The sequence below is a fragment of the Dreissena polymorpha genome, chromosome 1 (genome assembly GCF_020536995.1).
Source record: "Dreissena polymorpha isolate Duluth1 chromosome 1, UMN_Dpol_1.0, whole genome shotgun sequence".
NCBI lineage: Eukaryota > Metazoa > Mollusca > Bivalvia > Myida > Dreissenidae > Dreissena > Dreissena polymorpha.
In genome coordinates, this window is record NC_068355.1 from 86,924,955 (window position 1) to 86,939,531 (window position 14,577).

The 14,577-nt window shown below is 36.9% G+C and overlaps 1 protein-coding gene across 5 annotated transcripts in view; it reads left to right on the forward strand.

Moving 5' to 3' along the window:
- Window positions 1-14,577, forward strand: part of LOC127839075 (keratin-associated protein 5-1-like) — a 45,361-nt gene extending 30,784 nt beyond the window's left edge. For 2 of the 5 annotated variants that reach the window (XM_052367271.1, XM_052367282.1), the window contains one exon: window positions 3,973-6,989. In XM_052367271.1, coding sequence (XP_052223231.1) covers window positions 3,973-4,170 — 198 coding nt within the window. In that variant the 3' untranslated portion in view covers window positions 4,171-6,989. Of the gene's footprint in view, window positions 1-3,972; window positions 6,990-9,360 lie in introns of those variants that run through there. The other 3 variants (XR_008030145.1, XM_052367262.1, XM_052367292.1) reach the window with 3 other exon arrangements.

The window sequence follows — 14,577 nt, forward strand, 5'->3', positions numbered from 1 at the left end:
CGCAACCAAGAATCCCCTCCCCCCCCCACCCCCTCCCCCCTTTTTTTTGCATTTTTTTTACGCATTGTTGGAAGATAATGTAATAAATGTCCACACCCCCACACTATACACCCCTCCTTTGTGATTGAAATTGAGAGTCCCTTCACCTTTAAAAAGAAAATAGATGAGCGGTCTGCACCCGCAAGGCGGTGCTCTTGTTAAATAAGGCTTTACTTAAAAGGTCATATTTACATTCTATGTGTCACATGTCTTTCCAAATCTTAACAGAGTATGGTCACACCATTTATCCCAATCGTAATTGTGAACAGTTTGTAAATGAGGAGTAGTAAAAAACAATTGGTCAAATTGAGAAAAACTTTAACACTGGAGGCCACATATATTGCCAGCACTTCATGTTATTTGGTCAATGCATTTAGCCAATCATATCTAGGCACAGTTCATGTGGACTTAAAAACGGGGGCTTCAGGGTTGCTAATGCTTACTACGGTATCAATATTAAAAGCAATTTCTGATTAACATAAACTCAGGTATGTTTTTTGGACCCTCTTTGCCCTCTTCTTTTAATTTTATGGAACAAGTGTGTATGAGTTGATTACACTGTATTTTTAGTTCTAAGAATTTCTTGTTCATTTTAACTCATGTAATAGAGCTTTATTGATTTTGATATTGATCGATAGCTAATTATTATATTTGTCAGATGAATTCAATATGAGTCTCTCTCTGGAACATGGGGCTTAATTAATGTGCATAAATTGTGGTCCTAGAGAAGCCTGTGCAGTCTGCTTAGGCTCATCACAAACGAGACTTTTTGCCTAGCCTGGATTTGTATGCCACCCTTGGAAGAAGAGGGGGTATATTGTTTTTGGCCTGTCTGTCTGTAATTGTAAGTGTTTTTCTGTCCCAAACCTTAACCTTGCTCATAAAATGAAAATTCTTGGGTCTATGTTCTTTAACCTTCACATGCATCTCATTGAGATCTACAATTAAACATGGTTTGAGGTCACTAGGTCAAAGGTTAAGGTCACTGTGACCTTTATTTTCTCTAAAAAAGCTGCTGTGGGGGGGGGGGGCATTGTGTTTTACAAACACAACTCTTGTTGCTTTAAAAGAGACCTTCTTGAAGCGGGAAATTCCATTATAGCAGCAAACATTCTCCCTGATTAGCTGTGAGAACTGCTGAGGATAATCTTGGACGGCATTTTACATACATGAATAAAGCCCCATTTTCCCAAAACGGGGCTCATGTTACATCATCCAGATAAAATGTTAATGCATAACAGTCTGAACCATACTTTGCAATGTTGTTAGAATCACAATAATACATATTCGTTCATTTCATTAACATCTTTGTGGTTTGGTAACTTAGTTGATGTGTGCACCTGTGCAATGTTGTTAGAATCACAATAATACATATTCATTCATTTCATTAACATCTTTGTGGTTTGGTAACTTAGTTGTTATGTGCACCTTTGCAATGTTGTTATAATCTCAATAATAGATATTTATTTCATTAACATCTTTGTGGTTTGGTAACTTAGTTGTTGTGTGCACCTTTGCAATGTTGTTATAATCTCAATAATAGATATTCATTTCATTAACATCTTTGTGGTTTGGTAACTTAGTTGTTGTGTGCACCTTTGCAATGTAATTAGAATCACAATAATAGATATTCATTTTATTAACATCTTTGTGTTTTTGTAACTTAGTTGTTGTGTGCACCTTTGCAATGTAATTAAAAGCACAATAATAGATATTCATTTCATTAACATCGTGGTTTGGTTACTTAGTTGTTTTGCATATGTCATCCTTGTATGTAAGTCAGTGTTTAGCATTCTTAAAAATATTGGAATGTTGTCTACACCAGATTTGTGCATTTTTGCTGAATATGCACCACTTTGTTGAATATATGTGATATGACTTCTTATAGCTGTTCAAACCTTTTTCTCCATTTTTATATTGTTAACCAATCCTTGTAGTGTTAAATTCTCTTTTTAGCTCACCTGAGCACAATGTTCTCATGGTGAGCTTTTGTGATCCCTTTTTGTCCGTCGTGCGTTGTGCATCGTGCTGTGTCAACATTTGCATTGTTAACATTCTAGGGGCCACATCTATATGAAATTTGGTAAGATGATTTGTGCCAATGATATCTTCGAAGAGTTTGAAAATGGTTCAGGTTGGATGAAAAACATGGCCGCCAGGGGGCAGGGCATTTTTCCTTATATGGCAATAGTAAAACCTTGTTAACAATCTAGAGGCCACATTTATTGTCAGATCATCATGAATTTTGGTCAGAAGATTTGCCCCAATGATATCTTGGAAGAGTTCGAAAATGGTTACAGTTGCTTGAAAAATCATTGCCGCCAGGGGGCGGGGCATTTTTTCCTTATATGGCTAAATATGTCTATAGTAAAACATTGTTAACACTCTGAGTCCACATTTATTGTCCGATCTTCATGAAACTTGGTCAGAAGATTTGTCCCGATGAAATCTTGGATCAGTTTGAAAATGGGTCCGGTTGGTTGAAAAACATGGCCCTTAAGGGGGCGCTGCATTTTTTCTTATATGGCTATTGTTAAACTTTGAATCTAAAAGTCACATTGCATATATGGTCAGAACATTTGTTATACTGATATCTTGGATGTGTTCAAAAAGAATTCAGGTCTGTTGAAAAACATGGCCCCTAGGGGGTGGGGGGATTTTTTTTTCTATGGCTATAGTAAAATTTTGTTAACCACTTAAGAGTTAGCATTTATTGTCCAATCATCATGAAAACTGGTCAGAAGATTTTTCTCAATGATATCTTGGAAGAGTTCGAAAATGGTTTGAGTTGCTTGAAAAACATGGCTGCCAGGGGATGGTGCATTTTTCTTTATATGGGGCGGGGCATTTTTCATTTTATGGCTATTGTAAAACCTTGTTAACATTCTTAAGTCCACATTTGTTGTCCGATCTTCATGAAACTTTGTCAGAAGATATGTCCCAATTATACTTAGGAGGAATTTTAAAATTGATCCGGTTGGTTAAAAAACATTGTGGCCTGGGGGCGGGGAATTTTTCCTTATATGCCTATAGTTAAAACTTAAGAACACTCTTTTTAAAGAACTTAAGAACACTCTTAAAGTACTTAAGAACACTCTTAAAGTACTTAAGAACACTCTTAAAGTACTTAAGAACACTCTTAAAGTCACATTTATTGTTCAGTCATCATGTAACTTGGTCATGAACTTTTTTTTTTAATGAGATCTTGGATGACTTAGAAAATAGTTCTGGTCTGTTAAAAACCATTGCCGCCAGGGGGCAGGGAAGTTATCCTTATATTGCTTTAGTGAAACCTTGTAAGGACTCAAAAAGTTACATTTATAGTTCACTCTTTATGAAACTTGGTCAGAACATTTGTTCTAATGATATCTTTGGCAGCACAGAACAGGTCAGTTCCTTTGTATCTTAGGTGAGCGACTTTGGGCCTTTTAGGCCCTCTTGTTTGAAACCTATTAATTGATTAAACCTTAAGACAATATTAAGACTGTTGAAATTTTAAACATCAATTAATTGTACATATCCCAGTTCAGTTTTGTCATAGACTAGTGAAACCATATGTCTTTGTGTCTGTTTCCCACTGCAAAACTCCTCTTCCATCCGTCTGTCTGGTCTCTGCACTAACATCTCGGAAGACCCTGTAGAGAAAGCATGGAGTGTATGCAACTAAAATGACAACAAACAAAGCTACCTTGACATTTTAGAACCTTTGAAAAACATTTTAAAGAATAAATTATTCAAGGAAGATGGGAATAAATTTGTGGTTACATGGATTGAGTGCTAGACTGTACCTGCTTCAATTTCTGATATAAATAGTTCCAACAATTTAACCTCATGGATGAACATTTATTGTCTTACAATATTAAAAATGTAATGCTTTCTATTGATGACTCATCATGAAGATTGATTAATTGTTTCTCTTGTTTCTGTTCAAAGAGGCTAGGTGGCGCTGACGGTAAGGCCTGCTGTACCAGGTGCTGTGTCTCCTGTGTAGACTGTGCCCCTGTTGTCTGCTGCTGTCTAGAAATTAGACTGGTTTCCAAGTACTCAACTGATAAATCAAGATCTGTGTCTGAATCTTCAGTAAACCAGTCAAGAGGAAATGCAGTCTATGGATTCCAAAGATATGGTTAAAGCCACAAGTCTTTCTTTTGGTGCAAAAGGTGCCAAAAGTAAAAAAGAAGCAAGTAAACATGTGCTTTCAACAGTGGCTGTCGTGACTCACACAGGTTGTAAACCAACTCCGAAGAAAGTGCAAAAAACTATTAAGCCAAACGGAGATGTGATAGAGACAAATAACACAAAACTGAAAGAGACAACTCTGGAGTTAACTAGGAAACTTCCACCACCCCCTTTGCATGTTAAAGTTTCTTTACCCAGCCAGCAAACAAGTGCCAAAGTAACTCATATGAGAAAACAGTCAGTGTCCAGTGAGCTGAGGGAAGTTCCGGTGATTCAGAATAGTATTCCGCTTCACTTCCTTGGGAGAGGTCACAATGACCCAGACCTTTTGCTGGGTTTGCCTCAGCACGATGACCTCATTTCGCTATCTGTAAATAGCAACGCAAGCATGTCAAACATTCGTGTACATATGTATGATCAATTAGAACCCGGGACTATCCTTGACAGCTCTGGGACTCATCGAAGCTCTGTGATGGATTCTGTTTATAGCAATGTGCCTAGGACTCCAAGGTCACAAGGTCAATCTTTGACCTTGACCTCTCCAAGGCCTCTGCCGGTTCCACATGGTAGATAGCAGACATGTTAGATAAATGGATGTGTTCCAATAGTGCTACACAGTATAAGGTGTTTTAATTTATAAATTATTTAAGGTATGGATAATGCAAAATGTTTTGCCAGATTTGTTGATGTGTTAATAATTAGTTATGTTAGTGTTAGTGTTTTAGTTGTGTTAATTGTTACAAATTTGTCATTTTTTATTATGCCCCCCTTCGAAGAAGAGGGGGTATATTGCTTTGCTCATGTCGGTCTGTCGGTCGGTCTGTCCGTCCACCAGGTGGTTGCCAGACGATAACTCAAGAACGCTTGGGCCTAGGATCATGAAACTTCATAGGTACATTGATCATGACTAGCAGATGACCCCTATTGATTTTGAGGTCACTAGGTCAAAGGTCAAGGTCACGGTGACCTGAAATAGTAAAATGGTTTTTGAATGATAACTCAAGAACGCATAAGCCTAGGATCATGAAACTTCATGGGTAGATTGATCATGACTTGCCGATGACCCCTATTGATTTTGAGGTCACTAGGTCACAGGTCAAGGTCACGGTGACCCGAAATAGTAAAATGGTTTCCGGATGATAACTCAAGAACACATATGCCTAGGATCATGAAACTTCATGGGTAGATTGATCATGACTTGAAGATGACCCCTATTGATTTTGAGGTCACTAGGACAAAGGTCAAGGTCACAGTGACTCGAAATAGTAAAATGGTTTTCGGATGATAACTCAAGAACGCATACGCCTAGGATCATGAAACTTCATAGGTAGATTGATCATGACTTGCAGATGACCCCTATTGATTTTGAGGTCACAAGGTCAAGGTCATGGTGACCCGAAATAGTAAAATGATTTTCAGATGATAACTCAAGAACGCTTTTGCCTAGGATCATGACACTTCATAGGTACATTGATCGTGGCCCGCAGATGACCCCTATTGATTTTCAGGTCACTAGGTCAAAGGTCAAGGTCACAGTGACAAAAATCGTATTCACACAATGGCTGCCACTACAACGGACAGCCCATATGGGGGGCATGCATGTTTTACAAACAGCCCTTGTTTAATTTTAAAATAACTTACGTTAAATGGCCACCATGGGGAGACCTTGTGTCATGTATGACACTTGTCTCTCCGCTTTTAAGGTTGAGGTCAAACATTGGGATCAAAGGTCAAAGATGGTTATAAAATATCTTGTCTGGACTGTTACTTTGACATCGATTATTATTAAAAGTACCTACCTTAAAGGGACTGTCAACCACGACGACGAAGAAAAGAAAAGTTCTAAAATACTGTATTTTTGTACAATTATTAAAGTTGCAAAAAGTTGTTAAGTTTTCATATTTTCAGTATATTCTGTAATAAAATTTCACGATGTGAAATCGAAAGTACATTGCGAAAATAGGTGACATAACGATATACACACTATAAATAACACAATAAGATTGATCATTTTATATATAAAATAAATACAATTCACTACCCATGCACAATTTGCATTCCTGGGTTTACCACGTGACAATTACCATCAATCTACTTGCGTTATTTATAATTAACTGGTAGTTACCTGGTAGACATACCCAGTAAAATTGTATTAGCAAATATACTGAAAATATGACTTTTTTCAAGTAATGTAATATACCAGTTGTGATATTTTAATCAATATAAAAAAATACAGTATTTTAGAACTTTTCTTCGTTGTCGTGGTTGACAGTCCCTTTAATGTCCACCATGAGAAGCCGATGTGGCTTGGTAAACTCCGTCTCCTCATGGTGAAACTGTAAAAGCTAAAAGTTGGCCATATAACAACTTGTCCGGATGGTGGCTTCATATTTCATCATGCATTTTTAATATAACTTACTAACAATTTACCCTGTTGAGACTGCATGCCATGTTTAACAACTGTCTCCCTACCTCAAAGGTTAATGACACACATGAAGGTCAAGTTCAAAATTTTGCAATAAAAAGAGTGTGTCCATAGTGTGATATTCTCATTCATCATGCTAATTTTAAAATTTCACTGTTCAGGGTTGTTATTAAGAGACCTTTCAATCACATGTTGGGCCAGCTCAAATTTTCAAAGAAATGAAAAGTTCACTATGTTGTTTTATATGAAATCTGTGACCATGCATGACATCGACTTATTTTACATTGATAAATAATGCATTAGTAATCAGAAAACAACAACATTAAAAATCTATATTATCTTGGAAGCTTGTGTCCTGAATTTTTATTTAACGCATTTATTCTTATATAAACTTGCGTTAAGCCAATAATTTGTCAGTCTATAATACCCCGTTTACCGACTATCACTTGGCTGTCACTTTGAATGGGTATGATTTAATAGAAGCATGTGCGGGATTTAAATCGTTTTTTATGAAACTTAATGAAATTTGGATAAATTTGTTCACATAAAAGGTAGTAAAGTATGCTTAACAATTGAAAACGACATTAATTGTGTCGTGTTCTGAGAAAACTGGGTTTAATGCATGTGCGTAAAGTGTCGTCCCAGATTAGCCTGTGCAGTCCGCACAGGCTTATCAGGGATGACACTTTCCACCTTATCCGTATTTTCGTGTAGAAGAGACTTCCTTTAAACGAAAAATACCATTAAAGCGGAAAGTGTCGTCCCTGATTAGCCTGTGCGGACTGCACAGGCTAATCTGGGATGACACTTTACGCACATACATTAAGCCCCGTTTTCTCAGAACGCGACATTAATTATTGAATAAGTTTTTAAAAGAAAATGAATAACACATCCTGAACAATAAAACACATAATAGATAAATAAAAAAGGTAGCTGGAAAAAAAAATCATAAAATTTAATATAAAAATCAGTTCAACGCTTATACATAGGACCACAAAATACACAGTCTATTATCTTTAATGTATGTAAAAATTACTCATATACATTAATTGAATACAGTAAATTACTCAATTACTTAAGGGGTGAATGCATGCCCTTTCTTTCTATTATCGTTAATACAAATTGATGCATGTAAAAGGTTACTTTTGAATGGAATCATATCCATTATTCCGATTGATCATTCGTTGCATGAAGGTTAACTGAGCATTTCAATATTGATATTCTATTCACTTCTATTGATTTTACTTTGTCAAAAATCTGCCTACGCAATATATGATAATTGATTACGGCAATGGTCTCTCTGTAAATTGTCAGGAGTTCTTTGGCTAAGTTTCAAGCGTTTGATCATTTTAACACCAACTTGAGTAGGTATTGTGGTTTTGTGAGTGTCTTGAACATTATGTTTATCATCATTTATGGACTGTTATTTAGCTAGCCAAAAGTGATCAACATGATACGACAAATAATCACGCACATAACCCAGGTTCAAGGTTAAGGCCACAATTCAACGTCAAATGTACAGTTTATCAAATTTGTACTTGATACTTTGTCCGGCGGATAACATGGTCCAACGCGGTTGTCTTATCAAATATATTGCCAGATGTGATCAGCTTAATTAGGCAGAGTTTCGCGCCTTCTAATAAGGTTTTATTTACAAAAGTTCAGGTCACACTTTATGGTCAAAGATCAAATTTGGGACATATTTTTTTGGAAATTGTTCGGAGAATAATTTTGTGAATTTTTTATGGATATTCAGTTTACTTAAAAGAAGTGATCAGCATGACGAGACAGAGATTCTTGATAGAACAAGGTCCCTGGCTCCAAATGTAAGGTCACAATTCATGGTCAAACATACAATTAAGGAATTTTCAACAGATTTGATGGATTTTCATTTAACTTGGCATTACTGTGCAGTATGTTGAACCGGAATATCACGAGCCAGAACCAGGTCCCTTGTGCAAAGTTCAAGGTCAGAGTTCAAGTATAGGAAATTTGTACTTGACTCGTTTCCGCTGCTTAACGTTATCCAGCATGCTTAGAGTTTTAAATTACTTGGAAGAAGTGATCTGAATGATGAGACAATAAGTGTGACAATCAATGCCCAGGTAATATTTCTAAGGTCTACGTCATAAGTCAAGGTAAAAGGTAAAAAAATAGTTCTGAAGAAATTAAGGATTTTAAATAACAGTACTTATAAGCAAAGTGGTTTTTGCACACTTTAACCAAGTCCTTAATCCATTTATGCCTAGCGTCTAGAAAAAAGGCCTTGGCAAACAGCGTAGACCCAGATGAAACGTCGATGATGCGGCGGCTCATCAGGGTCTGCGCTGTTTGCTTAAAGGAATTTCTGTAAGAAATATTCTAAATATAAAAAAATAAATATATTAGACATCTCTAATTTTGGAAATAAATTGATCCAATTTAGAAGGATGGGAGAGTCCTCTAGACATAAATGGGTAAAGGTCACATTTTAAGGTCAAAGGTGGATAAGAGTACTCATTTGGGACTTATTGATATGCGTGTAATTGTGACAATAGTAATCTAGATGTAACAAAATTGTATCTGAAGTCGTCCAAAAAAATGGAGCTCTTCAGTTATGCAATAAATTTATTAAAAATTTAGTGAATATGAAATAATGTAATATTCAGATGTTTGAAAATAGTTATTATGCTAAAATAATATGACAAAACAAAAGTTTATTTGATGGCATATTCCAGCGAAGCAGCTGGGAATGTTGCCCCAGTGATTGCAGGATTGAAGTGGAGAGAATAGACACGGATGGCGTTGTGTACGTGATAAGCAAGCCTGTCTCATGCCCGGAGTGGCTGTGCTTCCACCTGGTTCCCTGCTATGATGGGGTTGCTTGCCGCTGCTGTGGAGGCTGGGATCTGGGGGATTGTTGCTGCAGATGGTGTCGCTGTGAGGTCTGTGGGAGATGTCTGCAGGACCTGAGGGCCAGGAACTGGTGTCCCTCCCTCCGCTACTACATACAACACAGGTGCTGCCCGAGGTTTGAGGTCTGCGTCAAGGTGTGGCAAGGGTTGAAATTTTGCTTTTGCCAAATAAAGGACATTTGTGTGGCATTTGTCAGCGGTTGCAGAGAATGCTGTTCAAAGTGCACCAGTTGGATAGGGGATCGTGTTTCAAGTGCATGTCCTTGTTTACGGAAAGGTTGTTGTTGTTTATTAGCTAATGTATACGGATTATTTTTTTTAATATTTGCTGGAATTGCATTAGTTTGTTTTAAAGTTGAAAATGGGTGTAACCGCTGTGTCCTTAGTTGTAGGAATCTTTGCATTAACTGCTGTGAAGCAACTGGATTAGCTAAGATTTGGAGAATCATCCAGCCCAAGTATTTCACCTGCATGAAGTGCCCATCATTAACTTGTAATGCTATAGAGCGTGTGGATAATTGTTGCAGATCCTATTTCAAAAACATTGGAAATGCTTGTTCATGTAACAGCCAGGATAAAGATCCTTGCATTATTTCCATAAATGAGAATTACTTTCGCTTATGTGGAAACGATTGCTGTCCAGATATTGTTCATGGTGATGGCAAAGCAGATGTGTTGGGTGTGCGTATTTATGGCTGGCACTCGTACGATATTACAGGTACTCCTCAGTACTTCTGTTTGGAATGTGATGGCTGCAGAATAAAATTCCACCCTAAGAACTTGCTATTTGAAAGCCTGATAAAGCTGGCAAATCTGGTTTACTTTCTGGTGTATAATGTTCTTGCTGTTAGCTTGGCCCTCATTGCCTCCACCTTGGAATGTTTCTGGAATCTGATTGTCAAAATCCTGGCTTTATTTTTTGTCTCTTGTTGTATCAATAAATCAGATGCAATGAACGAGATGAACTGTTACTGTCTCCATTGTGAAAGATCAGAGGAGAAATATGAAAAATGCTGCGGATGTTGTCATTGGGAGAAATCAGAGGTTGTTACAAGTCAGCCGGGGTCGTCAAGGAAACGCCGCCGCCGACCTTCCAGTCGAAATTTTGGCTCAGGTAAGATCAGGAAGCATTCAAAACACGGCCCTGGAATGTCTCCCAGACACAGCAGAGGACACCGCAGGTCCCATCACAAATATATTGGCAGAGATACGGAAATAAAAAGCCATGATAAAGTTATTGATGAACAGGCTTTCCAAGCTATGAGTAAAAGATCGTTTACACATGAAAAACATGTAAACATAAATGCAAAATTATTGAAGAATGTCGATGTCCCTAGAGCAAGTACTTCAGGGAGCCCAATGAATGTAAGTGGAAGCCCTGCATCCAAGCGCGGCAGCCTTCCACTTAACCAGAACTTTGCATCCAATACACCAATAAGTGAGGCATCTTTCCAGATAACTTCTCAGCCAGACAAGTTGGTCACCAGTGACAGACTTCAAACACCCAGAAGAGCACGGTATTCACAGAAACATGGGTACCAAAACAGCCCATCCTCGTCCACATCTTCTAGTGATGATACGGATGACAATTATTATAATAATGATTATGATGATGATGATAGTGATGATGATGAAGATGATGATGAAGATGATGATGGTGATGACGGTGATGATATGATATATGAATCTGATGATGATGTCTTCAGTGATGATGAAATCATCTCCACTGCTTTCTCTCACACTAAAAAGATGACACTTACAAAGGTGAAAGATGGGAACAACTCATATTCTTATGGGGAACACGTAGTGAAGCAAGAACCGACTATGAGTCCCAATGTTAAAATAAAACATCAAGTGAACAAAGAGGATATTACTGGTTCATCCCAGTATGTAAATATTGAACACTATGTTAACATGCCAAGCAGTGTGGAAGATGTTGCCAACTCAGATATTGGTACCGTGTTGAATTCCTCCCTCCAGGAAACCAAGCAACAGATAACGACAGATGATGGAAACACTGAACTGTATTTTACAGTTAACCATCGTGTAAACTCGCCACCTAGTGGAACAGACATGGCAGGTTCTGATAATGACCCGGCCTCAACTGCTGGTGAACTGATTTTAGAAGATCTGGAATACACCTCAGATTATTCTGGTCAGGGTATTAACATGCCTGAAACATCCTTGTGAACACACAACAGTACACCATTACAAATCCGAATGTCTGAGACTATCAGATGAACTTGAACAAGTAACTACACCCTATTACAAATCGGAATGTCTCAGACTACCAGTTGAACTTGAACAAGCAACTGTACTCCATTACAAATCAATGTCTGAGACTACCAGATGAACTTGAGCCCGCAACTGTACCCCATTACAAATCTGAATGTCGGCGGGTACCAGATAAACCTGAACCAGCAACTATCCCCCATTACAAATCCGAATGTCTGAGACTACCAGATGAACTTGAACAAGTAACTATACCCTATTACAAATCCGAATGTCTCAGACTACCAGATAACTTGAACACGCAACTGTACCCCATTACAAATCTGTATGTCTGAGACTATCAGATCAACTTGAACACGCAACTGTACCCCATTACAAATCCATATGTCTGAGACTACCAGATCAACTTGAACACACAACTGTACCCCATTACAAATCCATATGTCTGAGACTACCAGATCAACTTGAACACACAATTGTGCCCTATTACAAATCCGTATGTCTTAGACTATCAGATCAACTTGAACACACAACTGTACCCCATTACAAATCAATGTCTGAGACTACCAGATGAACTTGAGCCCGCAACTGTACCCCATTACAAATCTGAATGTCGGCGGCTACCAGATAAACCTGAACCAGCAACTGTACCCCATTACAAATCTGAATGTGCGGCGGCTACCAGATAAACCTGAACCAGCAACTGTACCCCATAACAAATCCGTATGTCTGAGACTACCAGATAATCCTGAACTCGCAACTATACTCCATTACAAATCTGAATGTCGGTGGCTACCAGAAAAACCTGAACCAGCAACTATACCCCATTACAAATCAATGTCGGCGGCTACCAGATAAACCTGAACCAGCAACTATACCCCATTACAAATCAATGTCTGAGACTACCAGATAAACCTGAACCAGCAACTATACCCCATTACAAATCAATGTCTGAGACTCCCAGATAAACCTGAACCAGCAACTATACCCCATTACAAATCAATGTCGGCAGCTACCAGATAAACCTGAACCAGCAACTACCGGTATACCCCATTACAAATCCGAATGTCTAAGACTACCAGATAAACTTGTACACGCAACTGTACCCCATTTCAAATCCAAAAACCTAAAGCAATCAGGTGAAAATAAAACATGATTGACCGAACAAATCTAACTTGCTGTATTCTATTAATTTATTAAAAAGCTGATTTTTTTACTGTTGGGTTTGTAGGATTTGGATTGCAGAATGGAAATGTTCAATATTTATTTAGAAAGCCATCGGTCCATTTTATTTTTTTAAGTGTTAATCCTTATATTTTTATTTATCAAATGTTTCCATATTTCACAGGTATCACAATGCATTTTCTTTGTCCAAATGTTATTTTGTTTTGAATCATTCTATTCCAATGTGCTTGTGCACGCTTTTCCATGATATTCTTCCAAACATGTAATTTATTTATTTCGTATCTTTTAACTCTTTCAGTGCAGGAACCGAATTTTGAAGGCCTTTGCAAACAGTTTGGATCCAGATGAGACGCCACAGAACGTGGCGTCTCATCAGGATCCAAACTGTTTGCTATTCGGATTGTATTCTTTGAAAATAATCGAAGAAAATGCTAATTTTAGAAATTTAGCAGACAACATTTTAGCAGAAGACAAATTTCCCAGGGTTAATACATTCAAGAGTTAAAGGGCAATTAAACTTTTTCTGCAATTTAGCTTTTAAATTATTAGTTTGATGACTTTTATCATCATTATGAAATCAGTGTAAAAGTTATTTGAATGTCTAGCTTGTAAAATATATAATGGTGAAATGTTGCTGATCACTGAATTTTATTTTTGGTAATTGTTATGTTGTTTGAATATTTAATTTCCTATTTTATAAAAAACTGCAAGTTTGTATACCTAATCAAACAAAATTTGAAGGGTCTATTTTGGTGTCAGTCTGTCGGTCTGTACATCCACTGAAAATTTTGGTTTTTAAATAGAAATGCGCCCACATTTCTTAAGCAGTTCAACCATGAAATCTTTGAATGCATACACTGTTTTAAGGCCCAATGATCCACACTTTTCTATTACTCGCCATTGAACTTGAAATTTAGCCATGGTCAGCGTCATTTGAAATATGTCAATATCATGAAGTGTAAACATACTCATGCTCAATTATCCTTTTATATGTATGTGCCCTTAAACTTAGACATGGTCATGACTACCAGTTAACATGTTATACGATTATGGAGTAAACTTTTATAATTCTCAAGTAATTAAATTGAAACTTAATATATGTATAAAATATATTCAAATCTTCATGATGTGTAGATTTGCAAGGCACGTGCATTAAATTTCTTTAATAAATAATAATAAACATAATAAAAAAGGTATGTGCCATTGAATGTGCCCAAGACAAAGTTGTGAGAGCCTGTATGACAAAGATCTAGTTGATGAATATTCCTTCCAAATGTGTGATTGACAATAGTTGTTATGTTTAAGTAGCATTAACAATTGCTAATATCGGTATTGCCTGGAAGTAATTGTTAGAGGCATTGTTTATATTCCGAAATGTTCCTGTTGTGGATTATCATGTTAATTATTTCCGAATTATAGTTAAATTTTACACCATTTTTAATGTTTACAAGACTTTTATTATTAAAGATTGCTGTTCTTAATTATTTACTGTTCAATAATAAGCATAAACACCATTTATAATTTATATTTTTATGATACATGCTCATGTATTTATGAAAATAGAAAAATATAAAAAGTCTTATTACATTGCGCGTAAAATGCAAATAAACATGAATTATTGTA